We start from the raw sequence: 27,621 nt of genomic DNA on the forward strand, positions 1-27,621 counted from the left end.
TTGGCAACAGGTAAAAAAAAAATCACATATGCCCTGGTTCTGAGAATTCACCCTTAAAAGAACCTCCACAAATACAAATACAAAAAAAAAAAAAAAATCACAAAGCTATTTATTGCAGCATTATTCATAACTGCAAAAGACTGGAAACACTCTAAATGCCCATTCTTAGGAGACAGGTTAATGAACTAGAGTATACACAATAGAGGACTATAAGGCCCAAAGAAAAACTGAGAAGATCTCAGTGCATTAATATCTCTATCATATATTATCAAGTGAAAAGAGCAAGATACAAAAGAGTAACTTTTGTGTCAAAGGAACAGAAATGAGAATACACACACACACACACACACACACACACACACACACACCCCTGAATGCCTACTTCTGCAAGAAGTCACACAGGAAGAATAAATGAGAAATTAATTTTAAAAAAGGTTACCTCTAAGAAGCAGGTGAAGAAGGCATGGAAAAGAGTGGGATGGGGACAAGACTTTGAGTATACCTTTGTATATAATATTGACTTCTGAACTATGTAAATGTTCTACATATTAAAAATTGTATCAGCAAGGGTAGGGAAGAAAAGCAAACCCTGAAAATGAATATCAATAGATACAAAGGAGAGCATAAGACACAGAAAAAAAAGAAACAATTCTAATAGCTTTAGAACAGAATAACCTCAGTATCCTTAGGGGGATATTCTAAATTTAAAAAAAATAATAATGAAGACACAAACTCAAACTTTACTTATTGTCTGTAGTGGCCCTTGTGTAATGATTCTGAAACTACTTTCTGTAAACTCTAAGAGAGACCAAATGAGCAAAAACATATCAATGCTTCTGGAAACCTGGGTTCTCACTGCAGGAGAAGGAAGGAAAATACTAATTTAGAATGGGGAAGTTACAAAGAAACCTGTGAATGTTGGATTAGAATCAAAAGTATTGGCATGGACTCACGGTTTTCTAAAAACCATATATCCTCGCCAAATCCCACCATTGTTTTTTACAGCCCACAAGCGAAGGATGATTTTTTACATTTTTAAATGTAAAATGTAAAAAACCAAAAAAGTTTATTATCCTTTTGTCGAGAATGGGTACTCAAAGAGGTGAGAACTTGGCCTCTTGTCCTGCAAAGCCTGACAGATTTACCATCTGGGGGAAAGTGTGCCAACCTTGGAACTACACTATGAAATTGTTAGAAACTTTTTAAGGTAAAGTAGGAGAAATTATAGAGATGTCATGCTTCATTTAGTCCTAGTGATTAAATAACTATTAACTGATTGGTTGTAATGTCAATTCGACATGTGTAAGCATAAAGGCCATTATACACACACATACACACAGAGTCAGAAAGGGGAGGGTTTTCAGACCTCAGAGCTCAAACAAATCATTTGAAGTACTCATTCCTGGTCTTACCTTGGTTGTATTTTCACCATTTCTTTCATACTGATTTCGTTGTTGAATTTTCTCAGCAATCTCTTGTGCAATTTGGCAGGTAGAATCGTAGGTGGAGAACCTGCATCAAAGTCATAAAGGGAGAAAAATGTTGAAGGTTCTTTAAAGGAAATTTCTGCATAATCTAAGTTTCAGTTTGTAATTCTAGTCACAAATGCAAACAGGAAGGGAGGATGAAAATTGTAAAAGTAATGGCAACAGGGGTTGAATGGTACTTAGTACAGGCTGGGCTCAATTCTCAAAGCTTCCTTTGTAATAACTCACTTAATCCACACAAGAACACTGGGAGGTGGGTCACCATCCCCATCATACATGTGAGAAAATGAGGCACAAAGAGGTAGAGCGACTTGCCCTATGGGTACCACCAGCTGCAAACCAAGGCTGCCTGGCCCTGAGCCTCTGCTCCTAGCCACTGTGCTATCTGACCGCTGATAAAGCATACAGATTCGTTCATTCACAAAACATTCAGCAAACATTTCTGGAGGGCCGCCTCTGTGCTGAGTACTGCTCCAGGCACTGGAGAATAGAGCAGGGAACAAAATGGACGAAGTCCCTGCTTTCAAGGAGTTTAGCGAAGGGAGAAAGGCATCAAACAAACCAAAACATAGTATGTCAAGTGTTGCTATGGGCTAAGAAGGAAAATAAAGCAGGATAAAGGGATGGAGAGTGGCAGGCCAAGTGAGCAGCTATTTGGGGAAGAGCTACACAGATCAGCAGGTAAGACGATGCTCTGGGGTCAAAGGACACACACCCACCTGACTCCTAAGCTTACCAGAATTCTCTCAAAGCAGGTCCTGAGCTTCCATTTGTTATTCAACAGTGTTGGGGGTTTTGAAGGATTCACAATCAATCCCCAATAGTCCCTTATTTTTCCCTTCGCTTACAGCCTTTTTATCTGTTTTACAGAAAATACTTAAGTGTGTACACACACTTCATCTCTCCTAAAGGCAGGGACTATGAATATACGATGAACCGATTTTCCAGGAGTGCCCAGTAAAAAATATTAAAATCTGCTGTTTAACCTAATGTTAAACACCAAGGCGGGAAAGCCACGGGGTGGGGTGGGGATGGTGGTGTGCTGAATTGGGCGATTGGGAATGACATGTGCACGCTGATGTGTATAAAATTGATGACTAGTAACAACCTGCTGTATAAAAAAATAAATACAATTAAATTAAAAAATTTAAAAAAAACTAATACTAAACTTTCTTTGGGTTATTTGTATGGAAATACGTTAATATAAATGTTTCAGACATTACATGAAATTCCTAAAAATCTTATATGTTCTGGTATAATGTTATAAGTCATACTTCTAGTTATTACTTTAAAATGTATATCTCAGAAATAACTAAATTTCCTTGTCAATTGCATTATTATGAACTTTCATCAAATCTTTAACCGTGGTCATTTTTAAGTCTTTTGTTATTTACAGACAGTTCTGGGTGTACTCTGATGCTTTTGCAAAAATGTTCCTATAAAAGGGTTTCATCTTCAAGGAATTCATGGAAAAGACTCTGACAAGTACAGGTTTCTGGTAACTGACTATACTGCTGAACTGAATGAATAAGCATTTTCAGAACTCTAATGGAAAACTGATGAATTCATAAAAGTGTTAACAAAAGATCAAGATGAAAAAAGAATTAATTACATGGGACTGAGTGAACTGATGAGGATGATTATAATTTTTGTGACTTTCTGTTTGAATAAAAAAAAGTTATGTAAATTTATGTAAAAAGAACTTAATGTAAAACAATGCCACTCTTCTCACTTATTTTCTCTTGTTTTGGAAAATACAGATATTTTCTGTTAAAAACATGATTTATACTGACATGTAATAGGTTGATTATTGTTATTATAAATGAATTAATAAATATTTTTAAGTTTCAAAAAAATATTAAAATCTGTTTAACCTAATGTTCCAATTTTTGTCTGAAAAAATAAGCAATCCATTTCTTAAAATCTCTGAATTCCCACATATCACTTGAACAATGAGGCGACCTGGCAAATGTCTTTGAATGAAGGAAAAATAAACAATCTCCAGTCGTTTCCCTTAGGAGTCTTACTACAGTGATTACAGCTACGGCTAACAACTGAGTACCTGATCTGGGCCAGGTCCTATGCTAAGAGCTGTACATTTTAAATTTAATAAGGATCCGATGAGGTAGTGTAACTGAGCAGAACCCTTTGGGGCCTTCCTGGAACAGATCCCCATCCCCTTGTCCTCCTCCTGCCTCTCGTCTATGGAAAAGCTTTAGTCTCCTAGGGCTTCCCTGAGTTCCAAAGAGTAAATTTAATCAGAGAAGTGAGAAGCAGGAAAACAGTCAAGCAAAACAAAATAATAATAGTTTAGCCATTAAAGTCAAGGACCTTTGGTTACTCCTCAAGGGCTGTAGATAATATTCTGAGCCGTGTCCTTTGAGCTGCTTTGCAGATACCGAAACCCCCGCCGGGTGGGAGAAGTAACTGTATGCTGCCCAAAAGGCACGTAGACCCCAGACCAACGGGAAACAGAAAGTGACTCCCAATTACCCCTCCACCAACCAATCAGAAGAGTGTCCACGAGCTGATCACGACCCCACAACGCCCCTCCCTCACCCGTTTTTTTTTTTTTTTTTTTGCGGTACGCGGGCCTCTCCCTGTTGTGGCCTCTCCCGTCGCGGAGCGCAGGCTCAGTGGCCATGGCTCACGGGCCCAGCCGCCCCACGGCATGTGCGATCTTCCCGGACCGGAGCACGAACCCGTGTCTCCCGCATCGGCAGGCGGACTCTCAACCACTGCGCCACCAGGGAAGCCCCCTCACCCTGTCTTTAAAAACCTTTCCCTGAAGGCCGTCGGGGAATTCAGATGTTTTAAGCACTAGCACTAGACTCCTTGCTTGGTGCTCTGCGATAAACGCTGCACTTTCCTTCACCGCAACATTGTATCAGTAGATTGGCTTTGCTGCATGCGGGCGAGTCAACCCAAGTTTGGTTCGCTAACAGTAGGATCCTTGGCAACTCACCGCTATAATCTAAAGTAGCATCATTCATATACATATATTCATGCATCCCAAAAGACAGCAGGTGATATAAGACAATACACAATTAAGAAAGTAGGAGGGGAGACTTCCCTGGTGGTCCAGTGGTTGAGAATCCGCCTTCCAACGCAGGGGATGCGGGTGCGACCCCTGGTCAGGAAATTAAGATCCCACATGCCGTGGGGAAGCTAAGCCCGTGGGCCAACAACTAAGACGTGAGGCAGCCAAAAGTAAATACATAAATATTAAAAAAAAAAAAAGAAAGAAAGAAAGAAAAAGAAAGTAGGAGGGAGGCTGATAAGAAAAACTGGGTCCTGGTCTCAGCTTTGCCACATTTTCCTCTTTTTCCCTGCATGTTGTCATCTATGAAAAGAGGTTCTGAGGTCTGGCTCTGTGGTCCCAGACCACACCTATGAAAATCAATAACAAGGTACAACACACCTCCTGCCAAACGCGGAGTATAAATGGCGAGTGCATATTTCCGGAGTTCGGAAATGAGAGAAATTACTGTTGGCCGAGACAGATCTGATAAGGCTGGGCCAAGAGGTTACACCTTGGGCTGAACCACAAGGTCAAAGCAGGCCTCTCACTCCCACAAGAGGGAGGAGCACATTCTAGACGAGGTGAGAGGCACAGGGAACAAGCAAAGATGAAAGGGAGGGTAGGAGCCTGGCACGGTCGGCTGAGTGGTGGTCCTGGGTAGGAGGGTAAAGTATAAAATGGTACTGATGAGTCGAAGCTAGTTTCTGCAGAGCCTTGAACAGCAGGACAAGCTTTGACTTTTAGCAGAGAATTTGAGAGGTGCAGGGGATACTTGTACACATAGAGTGAGGCCTGGAAGAGGTTACACGGAACGCTGATGCCCAAACCCCAGATGTCTTCCTCATCATCCTCACGCTTTCATTTGAGCTCTAAAGAGCATTTCTGAAGCTTTGCTACACAGTTGAATCACCAGAGAAGACCTAAAAAAAAAAAAAAAAAAATCCCGGCTCCTACCCCAGGCATCATTCTGATTGAATTGGCAGGGGGTTTGACCTGGACGTGAGGAGTTGTAAAGTTCCCCAGGTGATTTCAATCTGTAGCAAAGCTTGCGAACCGCTGGCCTAGCTGTAATGGGCAACCTCATGATGGCATCAAGCACCCAGGTACCTAAAATACTAGTTTAGGAAAAGTAACCTGAACTCCACGTACATAAATCACTGGGGGGATGAGAGGAGAGTGGCAAGAGACCAGTAGAAGACTTCTCCAGCCATTCAACGCAGTAACCAGCCACCAATATTTACTCTCTGTAAGCCATAAGGCTATAAAGGATTGGGCTACGGCAGAAAAGAAAAGAAAAAAAAATACTGGAGATGAGTGAACAATCTGATAGGAAGAGTGAGGAAAAAGTAGATGATTAGAGTTTTTAGGCCTAAGAGGATGGTGATGCCATGACAGAGGCTGTGGAACTGGAACAGAAAAAAGTGGTAAAGCTGATTAACTTTAGCAAAGAACCCATTCAGAGACAGTCACCACCGGCTGTTTCTATTACACAGTGAGCTTACCACTGGCTTCGATATGCCATTAAGAGAGTGACAGCCATATTCCATTTCTAAACAGTAGAACGCTACTCAGGAGTAACGCATCACTGAGCTATGCTATTTCAATAGTAGGAAAGCAAAGCTGTAGTCAAGTCTGTTTTATAGATTTTTCCAAGTCCTATTCCATACTCCTTTCCGCTCCCGTGAGCAGCAACCTACTTTGCAAGGAAGCTGACCTAGCACAGCACAGTCCCTCATTGTTTCACTTTCAGCAAATGAGAAAGCTGCTGAGTCAAACTACTTGAGAGGAACAGGAAAACTTATCAGTGCTTTTTCAACATTAACTGTGGAAGAGGCCCGGGGTTCAGTGATAGCTTCTACCAACCTAAATGGATACCCTGGGGCCTCTACCTTATTGCTAAGCTCTATTTCCTACCTTATGTGTAAAATGAGGGAGTTAGCTTCCAGGAAGTGGAGGGCAACTTAGCCCTTGGACCCAGTAGTTCCACTTCTAGGGAGTGAGCCAAGGAAATAAGAGATGGAACAAAAGGGCAGTCTTTGTAATTAAAAAAAATAAAACCCAAAAAATCCCTCACATTTTTTAAAGGGTACAAAGAGGGGAATGATTAAATCAAGGTCATTCATATGATGCACTATTAAGCACCATTAAAATTGTGTCTTCAGGGCTTCCCTGGTGGCGCAGTGGTTGAGAGTCCGCCTGCCGATGCAGGGGACACGGGTTCGTGCCCCGGTCCGGGAAGATCCCACATGCTGCGGAGCGGCTGGGCCCATGAGCCATGGCCACTGAGCCTGCACGTCCGGAGCCTGTGCTCTGCAACCGGAGAGGCCACAACAGTGAGAGGCCCGTGTACCGCAAAAAAAAAAAAAAAAAAATTGTGTTTTCAGTGAATATTTAATGATATGGAGGAATGTTCCCTGTTTTGTAAAATATACAGGGGTGTGTGTATATGTATACACACATATATATAGACACACACATATATTATACAAAGTAATGAATTCATTTTAAAAATCAACAGTGCCAGGCTTCCCTGGTGACGCAGTGGTTGAGAATCCGCCTGTCAATGCAGGAGACACGGGTTCGAGCCCTGGTCCGGGAAGATCCCAAATGCCGCGGAGCAGCTAAGCCCGTGCACCGCAACTACTAAGCCTGCGCTCTAGGGCCCACGAGCCACAACTACTGAAGACCGTGCCTAGAGCCCGTGCTCTGCAACAAGAGAAGCCACCGCAGTGAGAAGCCCGCGAGTAGCCCCCGCTCGCCACAACCAGAGAAAAGCCCACGCGCAGCAAAAAAGACAGAGCGCAGCCAAAAATTAATTAATTAATTTAAAAAAATCAACAGTGGCAATTATTCCAAATGATAAGAGTTAAAGATGGGGGTTTTTTCCTTTGCAAATTTTCAATATTTTCTAAATTTTCTATCGGGGTGTTAAAATAAGGTGAAAAAAAATTAGTGTTAAATCAATTAAGCCATTGGCCCAGATAATCTAGATCCCAGGTAGATTAACTTTGATTTTTCAAAGTTAATCTCTTAATATCCAGACTATCTGCAACTTAAACAATAAACTATGTTACAAGTTACTAATATGACATATTCTCCAAAAGAACCGTGTTGAGCTATAGCATTTTAAATTAGTAAGCAAAAAGCTCAAGTCCAATACACTATAGGAATAGGTTCCTCGTATCAGAACTTGTGTCTTTCATCATCCAGTCAGTCCTTGGGACTTAACTGTTGAATAAAAGGCCCTTATCACCTATTGTTTTACTGCAGAAGTTGCTGCCATAGAAAGTCTTCGTGGTACTAAAATACCTTATCAACGGCATAATTTCCCTCCCAGATTCCTCTAAGTTTTTTGAAGGGCCCACAAGATCTAGATGCTAGCGCCAACTGGTTACTAACTCGCTGATGACCATGAATTCTGAACCTCGGTTTCTCCACCTGGGAAATAAGAAGGTTCACCAGATACACTGGCGTTCCACAAAAAGGTCACTCGGACTTCACTTTCGCAGGAGTCCAGGGAAGCCTGCATCAGCCATCTCCACAACCACGATGGGCGGGAATCCGGGAGATGCAGCCAAGAAGGGCTAAAGGAATGCTCAGAGATTCGGCACTGGAACTCAGCTCCTCAGGGGTCCGCCGGGTCTCCCGCCCCGGCCACCCCTGTCAAGACCGAGGGTGTCGGGATGCGGCAGAGCCCAGCCCCTCAAACCCCGTCCCCGGCAGCAGGGGAAGGGGCCTTGCTCCCCTCCCCTCATCCCGAAAGGCCTCCAGCCCTAATGCCTAGCGACCGCCCGTTCCCCAGCAGCACGGCCTCCCCCGGGCCGGTCCGCGTGCAGCCTCCCTCTCCCCGGGCTCACCAGGGGTCCGGGGCCATGGTGCAGTCTCCACCCACTCCTCGGACACTTCCTGCTCGCAACAGCTGACTACGGCGGCCCGCGCGGCTCACACCCCGCGGCTCGACCCGTGCGCGACCGGAACCTGAAGTTTGCACAGTGAATATACGTACCCCAAGGCCTCCAAACTGTGATGAAGAAAGGAAAGCGCTCCCCCGGGGAACTGTAGGTTGGAGCAATCGGGTCCCACTAAGAGACGCGAACAGTTGGGTGCAAGTAAAATAAAATTGTTTTTGAACAAAATCTAAGCATTTTTCCCAGGTAGGTGGGAGCCCCTCAAGACCTCTAGCAGTTACTTAACATTTTATCCTGCTTAAAACAAAAACAAACAAACAAACAAACAAACAATGGATTGTGGTGATAGTTGCACAACTATATAAATTTACTAAAGCCCACTTTAAGTAAATTCTCTATATAATTTATACCTCAGTATAGTTAAAAAAACCTTTTTGTCCTGCTTCAAACATGGGACCCAAAGAAGTATCAATTATATATTGTCTTATAGCAGCCTTCCCATCAGAGGCAATTCTTCAATTCTTAAATGCCATTAGGAGCTTAATTATATAGTTACCCCAAAGGTCACACACTCTTTACATGGGACAGGAGGGAATTAGTTCTGTGCATTTAGTGCCCCTTAAATTTCCAGAGAAATACTAGAAGGTAGAAAGAACGGCTCTTTCCGTTTGCAAGAGGGCAAAAGGACTCGAACTCCTTCGGCTGGGTTTCAGCGCAGGCGTTGATCTGGCGCGCATGCGCAAGTCCGTTACCATAACGACCGGAAGACGCTGCACCTCTGGAGGCTGAGAGTAACGTAAGCGGAGTCTCCGGGTGATGGAGACCCAAACTTCGCCCAAGGATGAGGTGGCTGAGGTGGCCGAGCTGGAGCTTGAGGCCGTGATCGGATTCAATGGTGAGACCTAGAGCACGTCTGGGTTGGGCGGTTTAGGAACCCCAGGGACACGTAGTGCAAACAGGGAGAGTGAAACCCCAGGTAGCACCTGGAAGGCAGCTTGGGACGCTGGCATGGGCGAAGCACTGGGGACCCAGAGAGCTCCTCCTCCCCAAAAGTCTTAGAGAGTCACATCCTCCTTCCAAGCCTCAAAGAAAGGGATGGGTTTTGCCTAAAAGGAACGAAATGCCTCCTCCTCCTTAAGGATAAGTAAGTGTGACTTGAAAGCCTTCTCCCAATAGTCAGCTCTCCCCTGGCTCTAAGCCCCACACAACCCGCAATACTGCCTGCCCCTCGGTAACCACCTACAGAATCCGTGTAGGCCCCTGGGACCACCTTCTGATGTACTAATGAGAAGGGGCTGGGGGGGAGGGGGGATTCTAATGGTGAGGATTTCAGTCCACGACAGAAGGCGAAGAGGACGCCAGGGGGAGCTGGAGAGGAGAGATGCTTTGGTCAGAGGAGGCCTGGTTGTTCTGCCTAAATCTGACTTATGACCCCCTCCTATTTGCAACATGAAGGGGGGAAATGCTGTTTGGTTTTCTGAGAAGGATGAAAACAAGCAATGGGTTGCATTTTTTAAAAAGCAAACTTTTTATGGCTGAATAATATTCCATTGTATATATGTGCCACATCTTCTTTATCCATTCATCTGTCGATGGACTACTACTCAGCCATAAAAAGAAACGAAATTGAATTATTTGTACTGAGGTGGATGGACCTAGAGTCTGTCATACAGAGTGAGGTAAGTCAGAAAGAGAGAAACAAATACCGTATGCTAACGCACATATATGGAATCTAAAAATAAAAAATGGTACTGATGAACCTAGTAGCAGGGCAGGAATAAAGAAGTAGACATAGAGAATGGATTTGAGGACACAGTGGGGAGGGGAAGCTGGGGCAAAGTGAGAGTAGCATTGACATATATACACTACCAAATGTAAAATAGCTAGTGGGAGGCAGCAGCATAGCACATGGAGATCAGCTCGGTGCTTTGCAATGACTTAGAGTCGTGGGATAGAGGCTCAAGAGGGAGGGGATATATGTATGCATACGGCTGATTGACTTCGTTGTACAACAGAAACTAACACAGTATTGTGAAGCAATAAAGATCTATTTTTTTAAAAAAAGCAAACTTTTAAAAAAGTGCATTGTGATGCCTGAAATCTTTAAAATTGTGGTAATGTAGACACAGAACAATCAAAGGCTAAAGTGTTAGCACATTCTAGGACTTGGCTCTTGAGTCTTCGTTTTAGGTTAACAGTCTCTGATAGAAAGTGGGCATTTAGTGCATCCAGATACTGGCCCTCTTTAGAGCTGATCACCAGGTCATTGGTAAAGGATGTGGATGACCTGCTATGAGGGCAAAGGGTCACGATGGTGACCAGCAGAGAGCCCTGCTACTGAATTTGTGCTGTTTTGTGGCACTCAAAGACCAAATATATGGTCAATTATACCTCAGTGTCTCCCATGGCAATTATCTCGGCCTTTCAAAATTGAATAAAATTAATTGAATTGTTTCTACCTTCTTGATTTTGTGACAATTTATATTTTTTCAGAGTCAAATATGCATTTATCTAGAACTACTCTATGCCAAATAGTATGCTGTGCACTGAGAATACAGTGTAATACGGGGGTAAATCCATGGCCATACTTAAGAACAAGAATTTAGAAAATTGGAAAAATACAGCGAAACGGAAAAAAAATCAGCCATCATTGCATTTCCTAAAGATATCACTGTTAAACTTTTGGTATGATCCTTTGAAATATACATTGACATATAAATTTTTTCCACAAAAGTGGTCTCATGCTGATATATTCTCTTATAATCAGATTTTTTTTCCACCTAGGGTGCCATGCAAATCTTTCCTTAGCAGTAAATATACTCTATGCCATAATTTTAATATAATATTCTGTTGCATAGATATGCCCCAATTTATTTAACCAATGTCCTGTTAAAAATTTAGTATACCTTACATTTTTTTGCATTTATTTTTAAATGCTACAAAGAACATCTGCATAGCTAAATCTTTCAACTCTTTAACTTTTTCCTTGGGATAAATTCTGAGTACATCTTAAAGAATTTTGATGTATCCTCCAAATGCCATACAAAATGTATACCAAAAAGACATATATGCGAATGGTTATAGTAGCATTATTTCAAATAGCTAAAAACTACAACCAAAATGTCCATCAAAAGTAGAAAGGACTAATAAATTGGTATATTCATAGAATGGATTACTCTGAAGCAATGAAAAAGAATGAACTACATACAGAGGGCAGAAAAATCTGTCCGCGGTTGGCAGAACTCACGGATGCCGAGGGCCGACAGTAGTACACACTTCTATGTAAGGAACTCGCGCATCCGCGTGTTTTGGTATCCGCGTGTTTTGGTATCTGCGGGGTTCCTGGAGCCAATCCTCCACCGATGCAGAGGGACCGCTGTAGTGCTACACGCAACAATGTGGATAGATTTCACAAACATAATGTTGAATGAAAAAAGCCAGATGTGACAGAATACGTACTGTACAGTATAATTCCATTCATATAAAGTTCTAAGATGAGGAAAATTAATTTACAGGAATAGAAGTCAAAGCAGCAATTACCTTTGGGGAGATGTAGCCTGGGAGAAGGCAGATGGGAAATGTCTGGGGTGTGGTTATAATCGGCTTCTTGATCCGGGCTGTAGTTATATGGGTTTGTTGGTAAAAAGTGACTGAGTTTCCCGTAATTTTGCCTTCAACGCAACACGTTTACGTAAAAAGGCTATACTACTTGTCGGAAAATAACCAAAGTTTTATGAAAGTGTGGGAGAAAGCTTCTATTCTAGGTTTGAATGGGGTCAAAGGTTAATTCAAGTAGTCTCTTTTTTTTGTTTTTGTTTTTTTTGGCTGCATTGGGTCTTCCTTGCTGCGCGCCACCTTTCTCTAGCTGTGGCCAGCGGGGCCTACTTTTCATCGCGGTGCGTGTGGGCTTCTCACTGCCCTGGCTTCTCTTGTTGCGGGTTGCGGAGCCGGGCTCTAGGCGTGCGGGCTTCAGTAGTTGTGGCACGTGGGCTCAGTAGCTGTGGCTTGAGGGCTCTAGAGTGCAGGCTCAGTAGTTGTGTTGCCCAGACTTAGTTGCTCCGCGGCATGTGGGATCTTCCTGGACCAGGGCTGGAGCCCGTGTCCCCTGCATTGGCAGGCAGATTCTTAACCACTGCACCACCAGGGAAGCCCTCAAGTAGTCTTTAAAGTTGGGTAGGAGTCGGTGAATAAATATCCCAGGGAACACATATAGGGTGAGCCAAGGAGGAAGGGGGAGAGTGTGGGGTCAGTTGGGGAATGGCAAACACTTGGCTGGCTTCAGTGTCATGGACTGGCAGGATAGTACAGTAAAGAGAGCCTGGGATTCTATTTTGGAGGCCTTAAACACCAGGTAATGGAGTTTAGTAGCTCTCACATGGAAACAAATCAGAAGCAAAAGCAAAGCCCCTTTTATCATGGTGACACTAGCACTCATTGTAGAGTTACATGATAGTTTATGGGTTTTAACTTGAGGGTGTAAATATGTAAGTGTACTTGAATCTTCCAGGCACTGTACATTTTCAGTTCTCTCTCCTATAACACTGTCTGATTCTTTCTCCCTCTAGAGAGACAACCATTATCCTGGAGTTAGTGTACCCTTCCCAGCTATGTTTTAAAATTTCACTATATATGTAAAATATTAAATATACTATATGTGATATACTATGTATAAATTGTATATGTTTACATGTTCTTATATTTTATAATCTTTTAAAAAGATTAATCTTCTCTTTTATTGCACATTTGAAACCTGCTTTTTTTCACCCAACATTACTTGGGTGATGATTTAATTTGCTTTAAATATCTATTTCCCTGTTGATGGGCTTTTATTCATTTACCACTTTTTACTAATATAAACAACGGCACAGTGAACACCTTTGTACATGGCCCATAAGCACAACTGCAAGTATTTCTCTAGGTTATATACTGAAGAGTAGATCTCGGTCCTAGGATACGTACATGTATTCAATGATGCTCAATACGGACACATTTTCCAAAGCAATTCTACCAATTTACCCTCCCATTAAGCAGTCTGTGAGTGTTGCCTTTGCTGCACATCACTAATGCCTGGCACTGTCCGCCTACTTAATTTTAGCCATTAGGATGGAAATGAAATGGTATCTCGTTTTGGATATAATTTGCATTTCCCTGGTCACTTGTGCAGCTGCATATCTTTCTATGTGTTTTCTGGCTTTTGAATTTCCTCCATCATAAATTGCTTCTTCATAGCCTTTGCTCATTTTTCTGTCAGGCAGTTTGTATTTTTCTTATTGCTTCATGGTAGTTCTTTATATATTCTGCTGGGTATGATTCTCTGTCTGTTATTACGGACATTGCAAATATCTTCTCCTGGTTTGGGTTTTCTTTTCATTTTGTCTTTTGTCATTAGTTTTTAATTTTTTTTTTTTTTTTTTTTGGCTGTGCCACGTGGTTTTCAGGATCTCAGTTCCCTGACCAGGGATTGAACTCGGGCCACGGCAGTGAAAGCCCAGAATTCTAACCACTAGGCCACCAGGGAACTCCCAGGAAGTTTGTGATTTTTAACATAACTGGATGCACATATTGGCCTCCGCTGTTAGGATTTGCTCTTTTGTGTCACGTTCTAGTCATTTCATACGACTTGTATGTACATTAAGTCTTGTTTTTCACATTTAGGTCCGTGATCTATCTGGAATGTATTGTTTGTGGATGGTGTGAAGTAGGGATCTAAGTTTACTTTTACCCTATGGATAGCCATATGATTGTCTATAAGGAGGCTGCAATGAGAAAAACTAAGTATACATTTCACAAGGACAAGATCACCCCCAGACACAAACCTTAGTACTATGAGAACTGACTGCAGAAAAAAGGAACGATGATCACAATGAAAGTGAAAGAAATCATTTATTCAATTAATATATTTGGCTGTTTGAAGAAAAAAAATCTGTCTAGCTACTGGAATCACATTATGCATCAAACTAAATTCCAGAGGGAGTTAAATATAAAAGCTGAGTTCATTAAGGACCAGAAAACTATATTAATAAATATCTGTGACTCTTTTGATGGGGAAGGAAATAGCAATTAAAAAAAGATGTTAAACTACCAAGAAGTAAACAAAATAAATGTGTGAGATCTTTATGAAGAAATATTAGAAATGTCGCCAGGAGCATAAAAGGAGACTTCATGGAAAAACATATCCTGCTTTTAGAAAGGAAATATAATGTATTATTATAAAAATTGTTTTTCCTTAAATTAATCTATACATTTAATGCCACTCCCCTAAATACAAACATGAGTTTTTCAAGTACTCAAGCTGACTTTAAAGTGTATATTGTAAAATAGATATGAAAAATAACCAAAACAATTCTGACCAAAGATGAGTAACAAGGGAGGACTCATGTCTATTTCATATTAGAACATATTACTAAGATTTATAATTGTTGAGGTGGTTCTTGGCAAATATCTGGAGGATTGGGGTCTCACTATGAGAAGTCCTGGGATTCTTCAGCCTGCCAGAGACTTAGGACGAAACCCCAATTTTTATCTTTACCAAACTTCTGCCCAAGGTAGTGAATTCACGTTCTCCCTATGGCTATGTGCTCACCCAGACGGGCTTCTCCTGCTTCATGTGCTCTGTGCTTATCAGAATTACAAACACTGGACCTAGGTCTGAAGTGGGGTTCCTGGACCAGCAACAGCAACACCAGCATCACTTGGGAGCTTGTCGGAAATGCAGTATCTCGGCCCCTCCCCAGACCTAAAATCAGAATCTGCATTTTAACCGGAGCCCCTGGGGACTTTTATGCACCTTAAAGTTTGAGAAACATATATTATTAGACCAACCTTCTTGTCAGTGGAATAAAATTACCTATCACCCCTCCCTGACACACACACACACACACACACACACACACAGCACACACACATTTTAGTTGAACTAAGGCTTATTTCAAAAGCGTTCTTTTGTGCTCAATTTAAATAAAAACCACCAGCCACTTCTGCCCCTGACTTATTTTTTAATTTTTTACTCTTATTTTTAATCTCTCTTTTAGGACATGTCCCCGCTGGTCTAAAATGCCATCCCGACCAGGAGCATCTGGTTTATCCTCTGGGTTGCACCATCCTCATTCAGGCACTAAATACTCAGGAACAGAATTTCCTACACGGTCATGGCAACAATGTCTCCTGTGTGACCATCTCCAAGAGCGGAGTTTACCTTGCTTCCGGACAAGTCACATTCATGGGCTTCAAGGTGAATAAAGTAAAAAATCATTCATTCTCAATAGATTTAGCAGTGCCTCCCAAGAAAAACTGCTCACTTCAGAATAGCTCTGTGCTACCCTGTTTACACCCTTCCTCCTCTTCCTTTGAACCCTCTCGGAACTCATTTTCATCCTATCAGGCTGAGAGCGGAGGAACCTGGTGGTTTTATACCCCATGGTGCAACTTGTGACCGGTAATGCTCAGAAACAAACGTCCCTGATTACAGCTGTGTCCATCTTGTTGCTGTCGTGTTTGTAAGACCTGCTCTAATTTCTAGAAGAGTGACGAATGATTATTTCTCACCGAGAGGGGTAGCTATCTCTTGCAGTTCTTTCAAAGCCTGTCTGTGATCTGACAGTGTATTCTTGCTCCCAGGCGGATATCATTTTGTGGCATTATAAGAAAAGGGAGCTGATTGCTCGGCTATCGCTTCACAAGGGCAAAATTGAAGCTCTGGCCTTTTCACCAAATGATCTGTACTTGGTATCACTAGGAGGCCCAGATGATGGAAGGTAATGAACTAAGCATACTTACCTATTTTCCGCCCTGCATATTTCTAGATGTGTTAAGTACCCTCTCCTTTCTAACATTCTCTGTTTGCCCATCTATAGAGCGTGTGTGGTGTGAAAACGCTATGACGAAAATATTATGGGATGCTGATTCTCAAGCCTGGCAGTGCATTGAAATCAACTGGGAGTTTTAGAAAATTACTGAGGGTTGGCTCCACCTTCAGAGACTTTGACCACTCGGCCTTAAGAGTTAGAAAGACTTCCCAGGTGATTCTAATGTGCAACTAAATCGAGAACCATTGCTGTAAAAGATGACATCATCTTGTCACCATAATTCTCATCATAGACAACAGCTGATTTTTTTTATTGAGCACTTACTATGGGACAGGTGTGTGCTGAGTCACTTGACTTCATTATCTCATTTAAGCCTCATGACAACTCCATGAGGTGGGAGCTATTGGGACCATATGACTGATGAGGAACTAAACTCACCAGCTGCTAAGTAGCAGAGCTGGGGGACAAACCCTGGCAGTGTGACTCCAGAGGTGGCATTTTAAATTTTTTAACTTGCCTCACCAAGACATGATCTTGGCGCTCAAGGATCTCACAGTCAAGTTTAGTAGGGAGAGAATACATACAAATGAAATTGTGGGGGGAAAAATATTTCAAAGCCTTATATTAGGAATAAAAATCAATGTAGTACCTATTCCTGTGTTAATGCTAAAGGAACATCATTTATAGAAGAAAAATAACACCTGAGGTTTGTGTAGGATTTAATACTTTGGTGCACTTTCACAGATATTTTCTTGTTTGAGATCCACAGGTTAATTACAATGGAAATTTACATCTGTGTGTACTTGTATATTGACCGTTCTCTTAATATATAGCAAATCAACAAAATCATCACGAGATTTCCTCCTTTCACGGTCATTCTCTTGCTGTGTAAATAATCAGACTTCCCTGGCTTATCCCCATTTGACTGTTTTGGGGTTTTTTTTTTGTAAGAAATGCATCCAGAAATCAGCTATTAACATTCTTAGCTCAACTTAAGGCAGTTGTTCTCAATCTTGCGTGCACATTGAAATCACCTGAGGAAATAAGACCCCTGATGCCTGGGTCCCAGCCCCAGAGGCTTTTCAAGCCTGGCAATTATCACCCCCCACCCCCAGACCCTGCTGAAGAGTTGCTAAGGCTAGGCCTTGGGGGGAGAATAAAACGGCTCCTTAACCAAGACTAATCTGCAAAACTGTCATCTCCTCTGTAAGTTTAAGCTTGATTTTAGGCTCTCGAAGATTTGCCTACGGAAAACTGGAGATGTTGAGAAAAACATTCTCAAGAAAGTTTCTTCTCGAAAGAAAAACAAATTTTGCTGTACTAGGAAAATGCAACATGCCCATCCCTGAATAGTCACGGTGGTGAAGAGCGTGGGGTCCTGTTGATTGCTTCTGTATAGTCATGGGTCAACCCTGACCGTGTGGGAGGGTCCATTCTACCCAAACCACCTGGCGTCTCCACAGAGGGGGAGAAACAGAAGGGATGCTGGGAACTAGAGTGGACACTCTAGAATTTGCATATGCATACATTTTGAATATTTTGTAACCTATCTGCGAAGCTTTTGCATTAATGTTATTGTCCTATCAGTGTTGTACTACAACCTGCTTTTGACTAACTTTATACCAAGGGTATCTTCTATGTGTATATATGTAGACAATACCTATCGCTCTTTGCAGCAACTGTATGCTATTCAATTGTATGGATCTGCTGGAATTTATTTGGCCAGCTATCTATGTTGGTGCCTTTTATTTATTTTTAAATCTTAAAATTGTTTTTGAAAAATTAAAGCTATACCTGTTCATGGTTTATAAAGCAAGTGTGTTGTCCTACTATGCAGAAGGATTCAAAATTTGTATCCCCTCCACCATGAAGAGTTCTACTGTCCAGAGGCACTTGGATTCTTTTTTTTTTTTACAGCCCTATTGAGATACATTTCACATACCATGAAATCCACCCATTCAAGATGTACAGTCAGGTGGTTTTTAGTATAGTGGTTAGTTGAGTGGGTTTGTTTGTTTGTTTGTTGCCAGAATACTTCCCCAAGGACATTTTTTACGTGTTATATTGTACAACCTTTGCCACAAAGGTTTTAGACCATTTTCAACACCTCAAAAAGAAACCCAGTGCCCATCAGCCATCACTCCCAATTCCTGCTCCACCACTGCCCCTGCCCCAGCCTCAGGCAACCACTAACCTACTTTCTGTGTGTATAGATCTGCCTGCTCTGTATGTTTCACGTAAATGAAATAATACAATATGCGGCCTTTTGTGACTGTTTTCACATTGTGTGGATATACCACATTTTCCTTACCCATTCATTAATGTATAGACTTTTGGGTCATTTCCACTTTTAGGCTACTATTAATAATGCCGTTAGCAACATTTGCGTACAAGATTTTGTGTGGATGTACATTTCTATTTCTCTTGGGTATGAGGTTTTAACAGTCTTTTTTGATATTGGTTCCTCTAGTTTTTTACAACTTTTAAGTGACATGCATCTCAATTTTTCCACGTTAGGTGGTATCTATCAACTTCCTACTAAGAAAAAGAATTCATAGCTCTTATACTATCTCCTTCCCCCTGCCTGGCGATCTTGGTTATACCTTTATTTAGACCACCTGTGATAATTCATTCCACATGTAGAAAATTTGGGGAACATAGGGAGGCATGTTTTTACATTAACCAGGTTTGTACCATCTGCATTCTTTTTCTTTAATACTCTGACCCCAGTGTTTAATGTAACACCCCCCACACACATTTTTGATATCATTAAGCAAACACTACTCAGTTTAGGACTAAATTGTATGACTGTACTCAGAAAGATGGAAAGGTAACCTACAACCGCACTTCTCAAAGTGTGGTCCCCAGACCACCAGCATCAGTGTCACCTGAGACTCTCAGCCTCCACCCCAGACCTACTGAATCAGAAAGTCTGGGGGTAGGTCCTAGCACTCTCTGTTTTACTAAGCCCTCCAAGTGAATCAGCTACATGTTCAAGTTTGAAAACACGCCTATGTCATCCCCTTTATTGCTTCTAATTAATGAATTTTTTTTTTTTCTTTTTGCTGGAGTACTTCCCCAAGGAAATTTTTTTACAAGAGATAAATGAGTGGTAAACTTTTACGCCCTGCCTGTCTGAAAATCTCTTTAGATTTAGCATCAAACTTGATTGATAGGCTGATGGTTTTCCAGCCTCATAATCATTTTCCTTCAAAACTTTTAAAATGTCACCCATTTATCTTCGAACCCAGTGCGATTGAGGAGACGTCTGGGGGGCAGGGGGGCGGTGTAATTCTTTTGTTCCTCTGTAAGTAACCTTTTCATTTTTTTCCTTCTAGAACCGCTAAAAGAGCCGTTTCTTATTTTGAAAGCCTGTTTTCCCCTGACTCTCTTTGTCCTTTCGTCTGGGCAGTGTGGTGGTGTGGAGCATAGCCAAGGGAGACGCCATCTGTGGCAGCCCTGCTGCCGGCCCCAACGTCGGGAATGCCACCACGGTCATCTTCTCCAATTGCTGCGATGAGATGTTTGTCACTGCTGGAAAGTACGCATCCGCCGTCAAGGTGTCCAGAATTTGTAAATCACTCCATTTGCTTGCACAGAAAACATGGTCATTGCAATTAGGGTGAACGTGGCTTTCGTCCTGGAAAAAGAACTTCCATCTTAATTTTCATGATTTGGGAATCATTAAAAATCCTTTTAGCTGAAAGTCTTTTTAAATATGGTTATTTGACCATTCTGGGCTTCCTACCGAAAAGGTTCTGCTGATCTGCTAAACCCATTTCAGGCTCTGGTCTGTTTGTGACAGATAACACATTGCCCTCAATCAGTGCTCGCAGGGTCATTTGCCCAGTTGCACCGATTCACTTACTGGTTGATGTTTCTTACCACCTGCGCTTAATTTAGATCTCGTGAAATGAGAGTTTGCGAAAGAACTGCACCAGCAAGTTTCAAACATTTGACTATCAGCCATATGCGATCATTTCTGGTAGGGTCAGCATCGAGCAGCTAAGCGGGTGGGGTACCAAGCTGAAGGTCTGAACAGAGGCCTGCATCTGTCTAACAGAAGAACTTAATTTACAGGTTCACCTATCAGAGCCCTGTTTGGAGTTTGACATGAAGGTTAAACCTACATAAAAGCATCCCCTTTCATGTCACATACCAATTCGCAGGTCAGAAATCTGAAGGTAGGGTTGAAGCATATGTTGGTTGGAATGATCCTTTTCAGCCCACCTGTGGTCTCCCATCTGTGAAAGGCGCATGTCATTCGTTACTTTTCCAGCCAGAATAAAGAACCTGTGCTGTTTCCTGCCCCCACCTTGTGACATCCGGCATGCATCTGTTCCGTGGCTAATTACGAGGAAGGATTTATTCAGAGGCCATGAAACTAACTGGCTGGCATGAAAGCCACCCCTAAGGAGAGAATCTTATCAGGACAGTTCTCTGATCCTAAAGAGGCTGACCACGTCCTACCCTGACTTCAGGGGGTCACTGGTGGCCGTGAAGCTCAACTCCCTTCAGGTTTGCAGAGTCATTTGCCTAAAACTTTTATGGCGGGGGGGGGGTCTATCTGCTCTTCCACAGGTGATTGAGCAGCAGGTATCAGCTAATTCTGATGTCTGCTGATAATGTTTCTCCAGGAGTCAAAACCTGAATTTAAACCAAAAAAAAAAAAAAATTTTTTTTAGGACAATCTTTATTATAGGTCTGCTTTAATTTCTCGTGACATTGGCACCTGAGAAAAAGTTAGCACTCTTAAATAATATTTCTGGTATGTACCCATATACACTGGATTCTCCGTGATGGTCCCAATTTCAGGTATTCCATTATACTGACCCCCATGAGATGTCCTGCAAATTCCAGTATTTCAGCATCCAAATGACGTCTACCAGAGAGGCCATGGAAAAGCTGATTTTTTTCTTAGTTTGCAAAGTACATTCAAAATATCAATACTATTGAGCACTTACTAATATGTGTGTGACTCTGGGTGCTAAAAAAAAAAAAAAAAGGGAAAACTAAACTTGATGAACTGTATTTTAGCATTAATCTTTTCTGCTTTAAGATATTAGCTGAAGTCTTTGTGATGTTAACCATGATATTTTTAAACAGGTGTTCAGAGTAACTTAACATACAATGATTAAGTAGCGAGTATGTGCCGAGTCTCATCTGAGGTGCTGATGCTGTTTGGCATTTAGTTGCCCTGTCTCATTTCTCCTTCCTTGTAGACAGGACTCTCCATAAGGTAGTCCTTCCCTTTAAAATTTTTCCTCACAGGCCTCCCTAGTGGCGCAGTGGTTGAGAGTCCGCCTGCCGATGCAGGGGACACAGGTTCGTGCCCCGGTCCGGGAAGATCCCACATGCCGCGGAGCGGCTGGGCCCGTGAGCCGTGGCCGCTGGGCCTAAGCTTCTGGAGCCTGTGCTCTGCAATGGGAGAGGCCACGGCAGTGAGAGGCCCGTGTACCGCAAACAAAAAAAAATTTTTTTTCCTCACAACTCCATACCTTGAAAGAAACATCACTTGATGAATTTTGGTTTGCTTTGCTTGTTTATTCCTATGTCTCTGTTTTCACCAGTGGATAGAGTATTTGCTTCAAAGTGAGAGAGAGCTGGGTGTGAATCCTTGCTCTGCTGTGTGTAGGCTCTGCGTTTCCTCATTTGGAGAGTGGGGGATCATAAAACCTACTTCGCAGGGTGGTTGTGAGCATTGAATGGAATACAATCATCCCTCGGTATCCCTGGGTTATGCATCCGCAGATTCAACCAACTGTGGATCACGTACCATGTTTAGATCTGCAGTTGGTAGAATCTGCGAGTGCGGAATAACGAATGCAGAACCCGCGGATACCGAGGAGGACCACCTGTGGGCTATGAGCATGCGCGAATTTTGGTGTCCGCTGGCGGGTCCTGGGACCAATCCCCCGTGGATACCAAGGGACGACTGTATCTTGGGTAGATCACCAGGCTGTAACAAATCCCCCGAAATACCTAGTTCTCTTCCTTTCAGCTTCTCCTTCAAGGCACTGCAGGAAACAGAGAAGAGACGAAGTGTCTATTAAATGGGTATCCATTTGATTGCGGGTTTCTTTTCTCCAGTGGGACAATTCGAGTATGGGAACTGGATCTCCCAAACAGAAAGATCTGGCCAACCGAGTGTCATACAGGACAAATGAAAAGAATAGTCATGAGTATCTCAGTGAGTATTACTCTAAGTGTTATTTTAGGTAGCTGTTAGTACAAGTTCCTATTAACAGTACCGACCAAGATAGGTGTCTGTGCGTGTATGCATGTGTGTGTACGTGTGTGTAGGTACACGTACCTAGGCTTAGGGGTGGGGAGGTGAGGTCTGGACATGGGGGACATTGACTGAGGAGGCACAGGTGAGGGAGCTCCCGTGAGACACTGGAGAGGCTGCCTAGACGCAGCTATGGGGAAATCTGTTTCAGTGGGACCTGAACTGCCATCAGACCCCAGGAACCTGCCTCACCTGGAGGGAAGCAACGTAGCCAGGAGGTACTCAGAGCCCCCAGCACCTCCCTTTGCCACCTATGTTATTTCTGCACCGGAAATAAAGTTTCTGACAATGAAACTCCTTGTTGAAATGCAGTTTCCTCCATAAGGAGGAATTATTCGTATGTTTTTAAGGTGGATTCAAATATTCATGCATATAACCCCATTCTCCACTTCCTCTTTTTTAATGCATACTCATTTTATGAATGTAGACTTTGAAATAGGAGATAAAGCAAATGCACATTCTCTCTGGAGGAGCACTGTTTCTCCCTAGGAGCCCTTCGGAGGTGTCTCGGGATGTGCAGGCTAACAACAGACACAGGTCAACTTCCGGTGAAATGCACAGGCTGCTTGGAGTCTAATGTTTCCTCCAGTTCTGAGTTTGGCCCTATTGTGCTCCCCTCGAAGCTGTTCTTACCCATCTTTGAGTCTGAGGAAACAGGAGTCGCCATAAGGACCTTTGTAGGTCTTTTTTTTTTTTTAACTTTTTATTTTATATCGGAGTATAGTTGATTAACAATGTTGTGATAGTTTCAGGTGTACAGCAAAGTGATTCAGTTATACATTTTCCCATTTAGGTTGTTACATAATATTGAGCAGAGTTCCCTGTGCCCTTTGGAGGTCACAGTGGGGTTCAGAGAAGGCTCATCCCCTCCCTGATCAGGGGCTCGTGCACATCACCGGGGAAAACCAGGTCTTCAGATTTCGTTTTCCCTCTGATCCCCAGATGGCCCATGATGATAGCTTTTTCTACCTCGGCACCACCACTGGAGATATTCTAAAGATGAACCCTAGGACCAAGCTGCTGGCAGACACTGGGCCTGCCAAGGACAGATTCAGTCTGGTGAGTAGAGACCATCAAAGTCTGCTCTGCCCTGACATTTTCTAGTGATTTCTTCCTGCCACTGTGAGCACAGACTTCCGTTAAGTGTCTGTGGAGAAAAAATGACGAGTCTGTGATGGACCCAAGGCCACACCTAAATTTGCAAGGTTAAGTTGATTAGTTCGCTCAAGCCCTCCTCCTTGGTTTATATTCAGGGCAGAGGTATTCCTACGTGTCCTCAATTAGGGATCAGAATCACACCTTTCTTTCCCTCATCTTCAAAGCTCAGGGCCTGTGGCTTTGTAACCACGTTGGTTCCAGCATTTGGGCAGCCTAGTTGCCATGTGTAAGAGACATGTGCTCTTTCATTTACAAGACTATATATCATTTTATTTTCTAATCGAATAACCAGATCTTAGATTTTAGCCTCAGCTGACATTTTAAGTCATGAGCAAGACGTAGAAATTGTTCATTGTTTATATTTGCAGAATTCCTAACAATTCAGATTAAAAGTCCAGTGAGAGATTTTGATATTTAAACCAAAATAAAAAGCCTACAATCAAAGGGTAATTGGACAGAATAAGTGCTGTTATTTCCAGTGTCCCGGAAAGTTACAAGGGCTGTTTCTACTAAACTTTGAATTTGAAAGCTGCCAGGTTCTGCACCTGCCTATCTCATGTCTGGTAATAGAACAGAAGGTTCTAACTAAGCTTAGATGCATTTCCACTTAGCCAATAGTCCCAAGAAGCTTTGAAATATTGCATCATGTTCCCGGGAAGACGTTAGAGTTTTCTTAATCACATAACTGTTTACTATTCCAGCTTTTAAGGAGGTGCATAAGAATGAGAGAAAGCTCTAGTATAGGTAGAGAAGAGTCTAGAAATAACCCCACAGGAGATCAAGGTATAGTCCAAGCCAGTGTTTTTCAAATTATTTTTAGGAGAGGGATTCCAATATATTCAACAGATGAAAGCAAAGCAGATCAGGTTAAAGGAGTGAAAGGCTCAGAGCCCTGCCAGTTCTGACTCCTGAGATACCTCCAAAGGGCTCCATGAAACACTATGGGAGGGGCTTCCCTGGTGGCGCAGTGGTTGAGAGTTCCGCCTGCCGATACAGCAGATACGGGTTCGTGCCCCAGTCTGGGAAGATCCCACATGCCGTGGAGCAACTAGGCCCTTGAGCCATGGTCGCTGGGCCTGCGCGTCCGGAGCCTGTGCTCCGCAACAGGAGAGGCCACAACAGTGAGAGGCCCGCGTACCGCAAAAAAACACTATGTGAAAATTCTGATCTGGACATTTTTGCCTCCCCACGACCTGGGATGTAAGTGCCTCTCCAGAAAAGATGCTGACTGTCTTAGTGTTCCTCAAACCTGTGGCACTTAAGTCTCCTATGGATGCTGTAATACCTAATTCAGGTCCAATGGTAAATTCCATAAAGCAATGTTTCCAAGATGCCTTTTACACAAGCGGAAAGAAAAGAATTCTTTTAGGACAAAGGGATAGGAGGTATCACTGAAGACATTTGGTTTGAATATCAAGTAATCTCGGGCAGTTACCCATTTTGAAACTCTACCGAAATGTTTGCTCTATGTGTTGTAAGTCAATTATACTTCAATAAAAAACAAAAGACTAAACACAAACAAACAAAAAAACGTTTGCTCTGTGGTTAGAGAGATAAAGAATTGGAATGGTTTCAAATGGACAGACAGCACTGGTAGGCATACAGCACTGAAATGAAGAAGATGATTATAATAATAATTTAAACAACAGTACATACTCAGTGAATGTTGAGGGGTCAGACATGGAGCATAGCACCTTTCTTGTACTCTCATTGGAGAGGGTATCTGATGAGATATAGGTACCACTGCAACTGTGCTTTACAGATGAGGAAAACTAAAGCACATGCCATGTGAGATCTCATGGCTAACAAGTAGTAGAACTGCTACTGGAAGCCCAGCAGACTGGCTCCAGAACCTGTGCACTTGAACAGTATCATCTATAGTTGCAAAAAAGTTTATTTAGAAATTACACGTATGTAACTTCGAAGCTCTGTGAAACTCTATCCCTCGCTTCCCTAAGTCCCTAAACAAATGCTAAAAATATTTAGCATTCAGGTTTGTCTCCTCATGGGCCAGGCATTCATCCCATGGTCCTGCTCCAGCACTTTTGGAGCTGGGGGTGGGATGCAGGAGAGGGCAGCATGCAATTCTGGTTCATGCCTTCATATTCCTGAGCCTTGGTTTCCCTTCTCAAGCATCATGGAATGTCTTTTGAGCCAGAACAGGCAAAATTCAATTTAAAGTAACTTGAAGGGACATAATATTTGTTTTGTAATATCCAAACTTCATTAAGACACAAACCTCTCAAGTCACTAGCTATATTATTATTGAGTGTTTTAAAATAAAATATTGGGGGACTTCCCTGACGGTCCAGTGATTAGCACTCCACGCTTCCACTGCAGGGGGCATGGGTTCGATCCCTGGTCGGGGAACTAAGATCCTGCATGCTGCGTGGCTTGGCCAAAAAAAAAATTTTTTTTAAAAGAAGATATTGGTCGCGCACATTTTCAGATTAGAACTTCATAGAAGGTGATACAAAATGACCATCATACGTCCCCAGACTTTGAAGATGGCTTTGACTTTAAATATGTTTCCTATTACAGGTAAGATCACAGACGGAATGCTTTAGTTCAGAAAATACAGTCACCAAACCATAAGGGGTCTCCTGTGCTTTCTTTGGATTTCAAATACAGTCTCTTTGCATTCTAAGGGTTAAGTTCTGGTGAAAACGGTGGCACCTGAGGAACTGACGTTGCTGGGGTCGTGCTTATGTCTCTGCGCTAACTGCATTTGGGTGGATGTAAAGTGTTAATTTTTAATATATTCAGAATGCACAGGTGGATTTAAAGGCAAGAAGCTTGGTGCAGCGTGTTTGCTGCTTCCTGGCACACGAGCTTGTTGTTGGCACCGAGGCGTCTTAGCCAGCCTGGGGGTACATCACAGGCCACACCTTGCTTAGCTTCATCCAGGGCAGCAACAGCGTGGCCCTGGCCATGCCCATTGTGTCAGGTCACACATAGATTCTTTTTTTTTTTTTTTTTGCGGTACGCGGGCCGCTCACCGCTGTGGCCTCTCCCGTTGCGGAGCACAGGCCCCGGACGCGCAGGCTCAGCAGCCATGGCTCACGGGCCTAGCTGCTCCGCGGCATGTGGGATCTTCCCAGACCAGGACACGAACTCGTGTCCCCTGCGTCGGCAGGCGGACTCCCAACCACTGCGCCACCAGGGAAGCCCATCACGCATAGATTCTTAATGCTGAAACCGTTTGGCCTTTTTCTTAATGCTCTTTCTCCCCCTAGGGAGTGTCAGCTATCAGGTGCCTGAAGATGGGGGGTTTATTGGTGGGCTCCGGAGCCGGATTGCTGGTCTTCTGTAAAAGCCCCAGCTACAAACCCATCAAGTAAGTTCCAGACTCCACAGGGTTTGGAGGGGGAGAGACCCTCTAGAGGGAGGTTTGCTTAAAGCCGGGAACTAAGTGATATTGGCAAAGTGATATTTGGTTAAAGAATCTCATCTTAGAGGGAGGAGAGATGGGGATATATGTATATGTATAGCTGATTCACTTTGTTATAAAGCAGAAACGAACACGCCATTGTAAAGCAATTATACTCCAGTGAAGATGTTAAAAAAAAAAAAGAAAGAAAGAAAAGAAAGAAAGAAAGAATAAGATGTGTCTTTGCCCTTCCAGAACTTACAGTCTGGTTTGGGGATAAGGTAGACAAACATGAAAATGTCACTATAATATGAGATGATATATAAACACAATCTCATGGTCCCAACAAAGTAAAATATATAATGAATGTTGCAGAGAAGATTACAGAAGGGAGTGATCTTGTTGGGATGGAAAGACACGTCCCAGAGGAGCAGAGGCAGCTCCTGAACTTAGCTTCAGCAGAAGCCAGATATCCCTAGACACGCTCCACGTGGCCTCTAGCTCTATGTATATGGATAGACATTGGAGAAACGAGTATCACCTGTTTTCATGCAGATGAATCTGTATTGAGCGCTTGCTATG

General features: G+C 42.7%; 2 protein-coding genes across 6 annotated transcripts in view; one reads left to right on the forward strand and one right to left on the reverse strand.

Moving 5' to 3' along the window:
• STX8 (syntaxin 8) overlaps window positions 1-8,496 on the reverse strand; it is a 251,735-nt gene extending 243,239 nt beyond the window's left edge. For 4 of the 5 annotated variants that reach the window (XR_011377098.1, XR_009560246.2, XR_009560247.2 and 1 more), the window contains exons 1-2: window positions 8,367-8,487; window positions 1,413-1,512 (exon numbers count right to left, since the gene is read on the reverse strand). Coding sequence is in view for 1 of the 5 variants with exons in the window: in XM_030861422.2 (XP_030717282.1) it covers window positions 1,413-1,512; window positions 8,367-8,383 (117 nt within the window). In the remaining 4 variants the exon portion in view is untranslated. Of the gene's footprint in view, window positions 1-1,412; window positions 1,513-8,366 lie in introns of all 5 variants that reach the window. The other variant, XR_011377097.1, reaches the window with a different exon arrangement.
• A 699-nt stretch (window positions 8,497-9,195) lies between these two features.
• CFAP52 (cilia and flagella associated protein 52) overlaps window positions 9,196-27,621 on the forward strand; it is a 36,041-nt gene continuing 17,615 nt past the window's right edge. Inside the window, exons 1-7 of the mRNA XM_030861420.2 lie at window positions 9,196-9,312; window positions 15,449-15,648; window positions 16,035-16,171; window positions 19,635-19,763; window positions 22,313-22,412; window positions 23,454-23,570; window positions 26,906-27,006. Coding sequence (XP_030717280.1) covers window positions 9,234-9,312; window positions 15,449-15,648; window positions 16,035-16,171; window positions 19,635-19,763; window positions 22,313-22,412; window positions 23,454-23,570; window positions 26,906-27,006 — 863 coding nt within the window. The 5' untranslated portion in view covers window positions 9,196-9,233. The remainder of the gene's footprint in view (window positions 9,313-15,448; window positions 15,649-16,034; window positions 16,172-19,634; window positions 19,764-22,312; window positions 22,413-23,453; window positions 23,571-26,905; window positions 27,007-27,621) is intronic.

The sequence above is a fragment of the Globicephala melas genome, chromosome 20, assembly GCF_963455315.2.
Source record: "Globicephala melas chromosome 20, mGloMel1.2, whole genome shotgun sequence".
Classification (NCBI taxonomy): Eukaryota; Metazoa; Chordata; class Mammalia; order Artiodactyla; family Delphinidae; genus Globicephala; species Globicephala melas.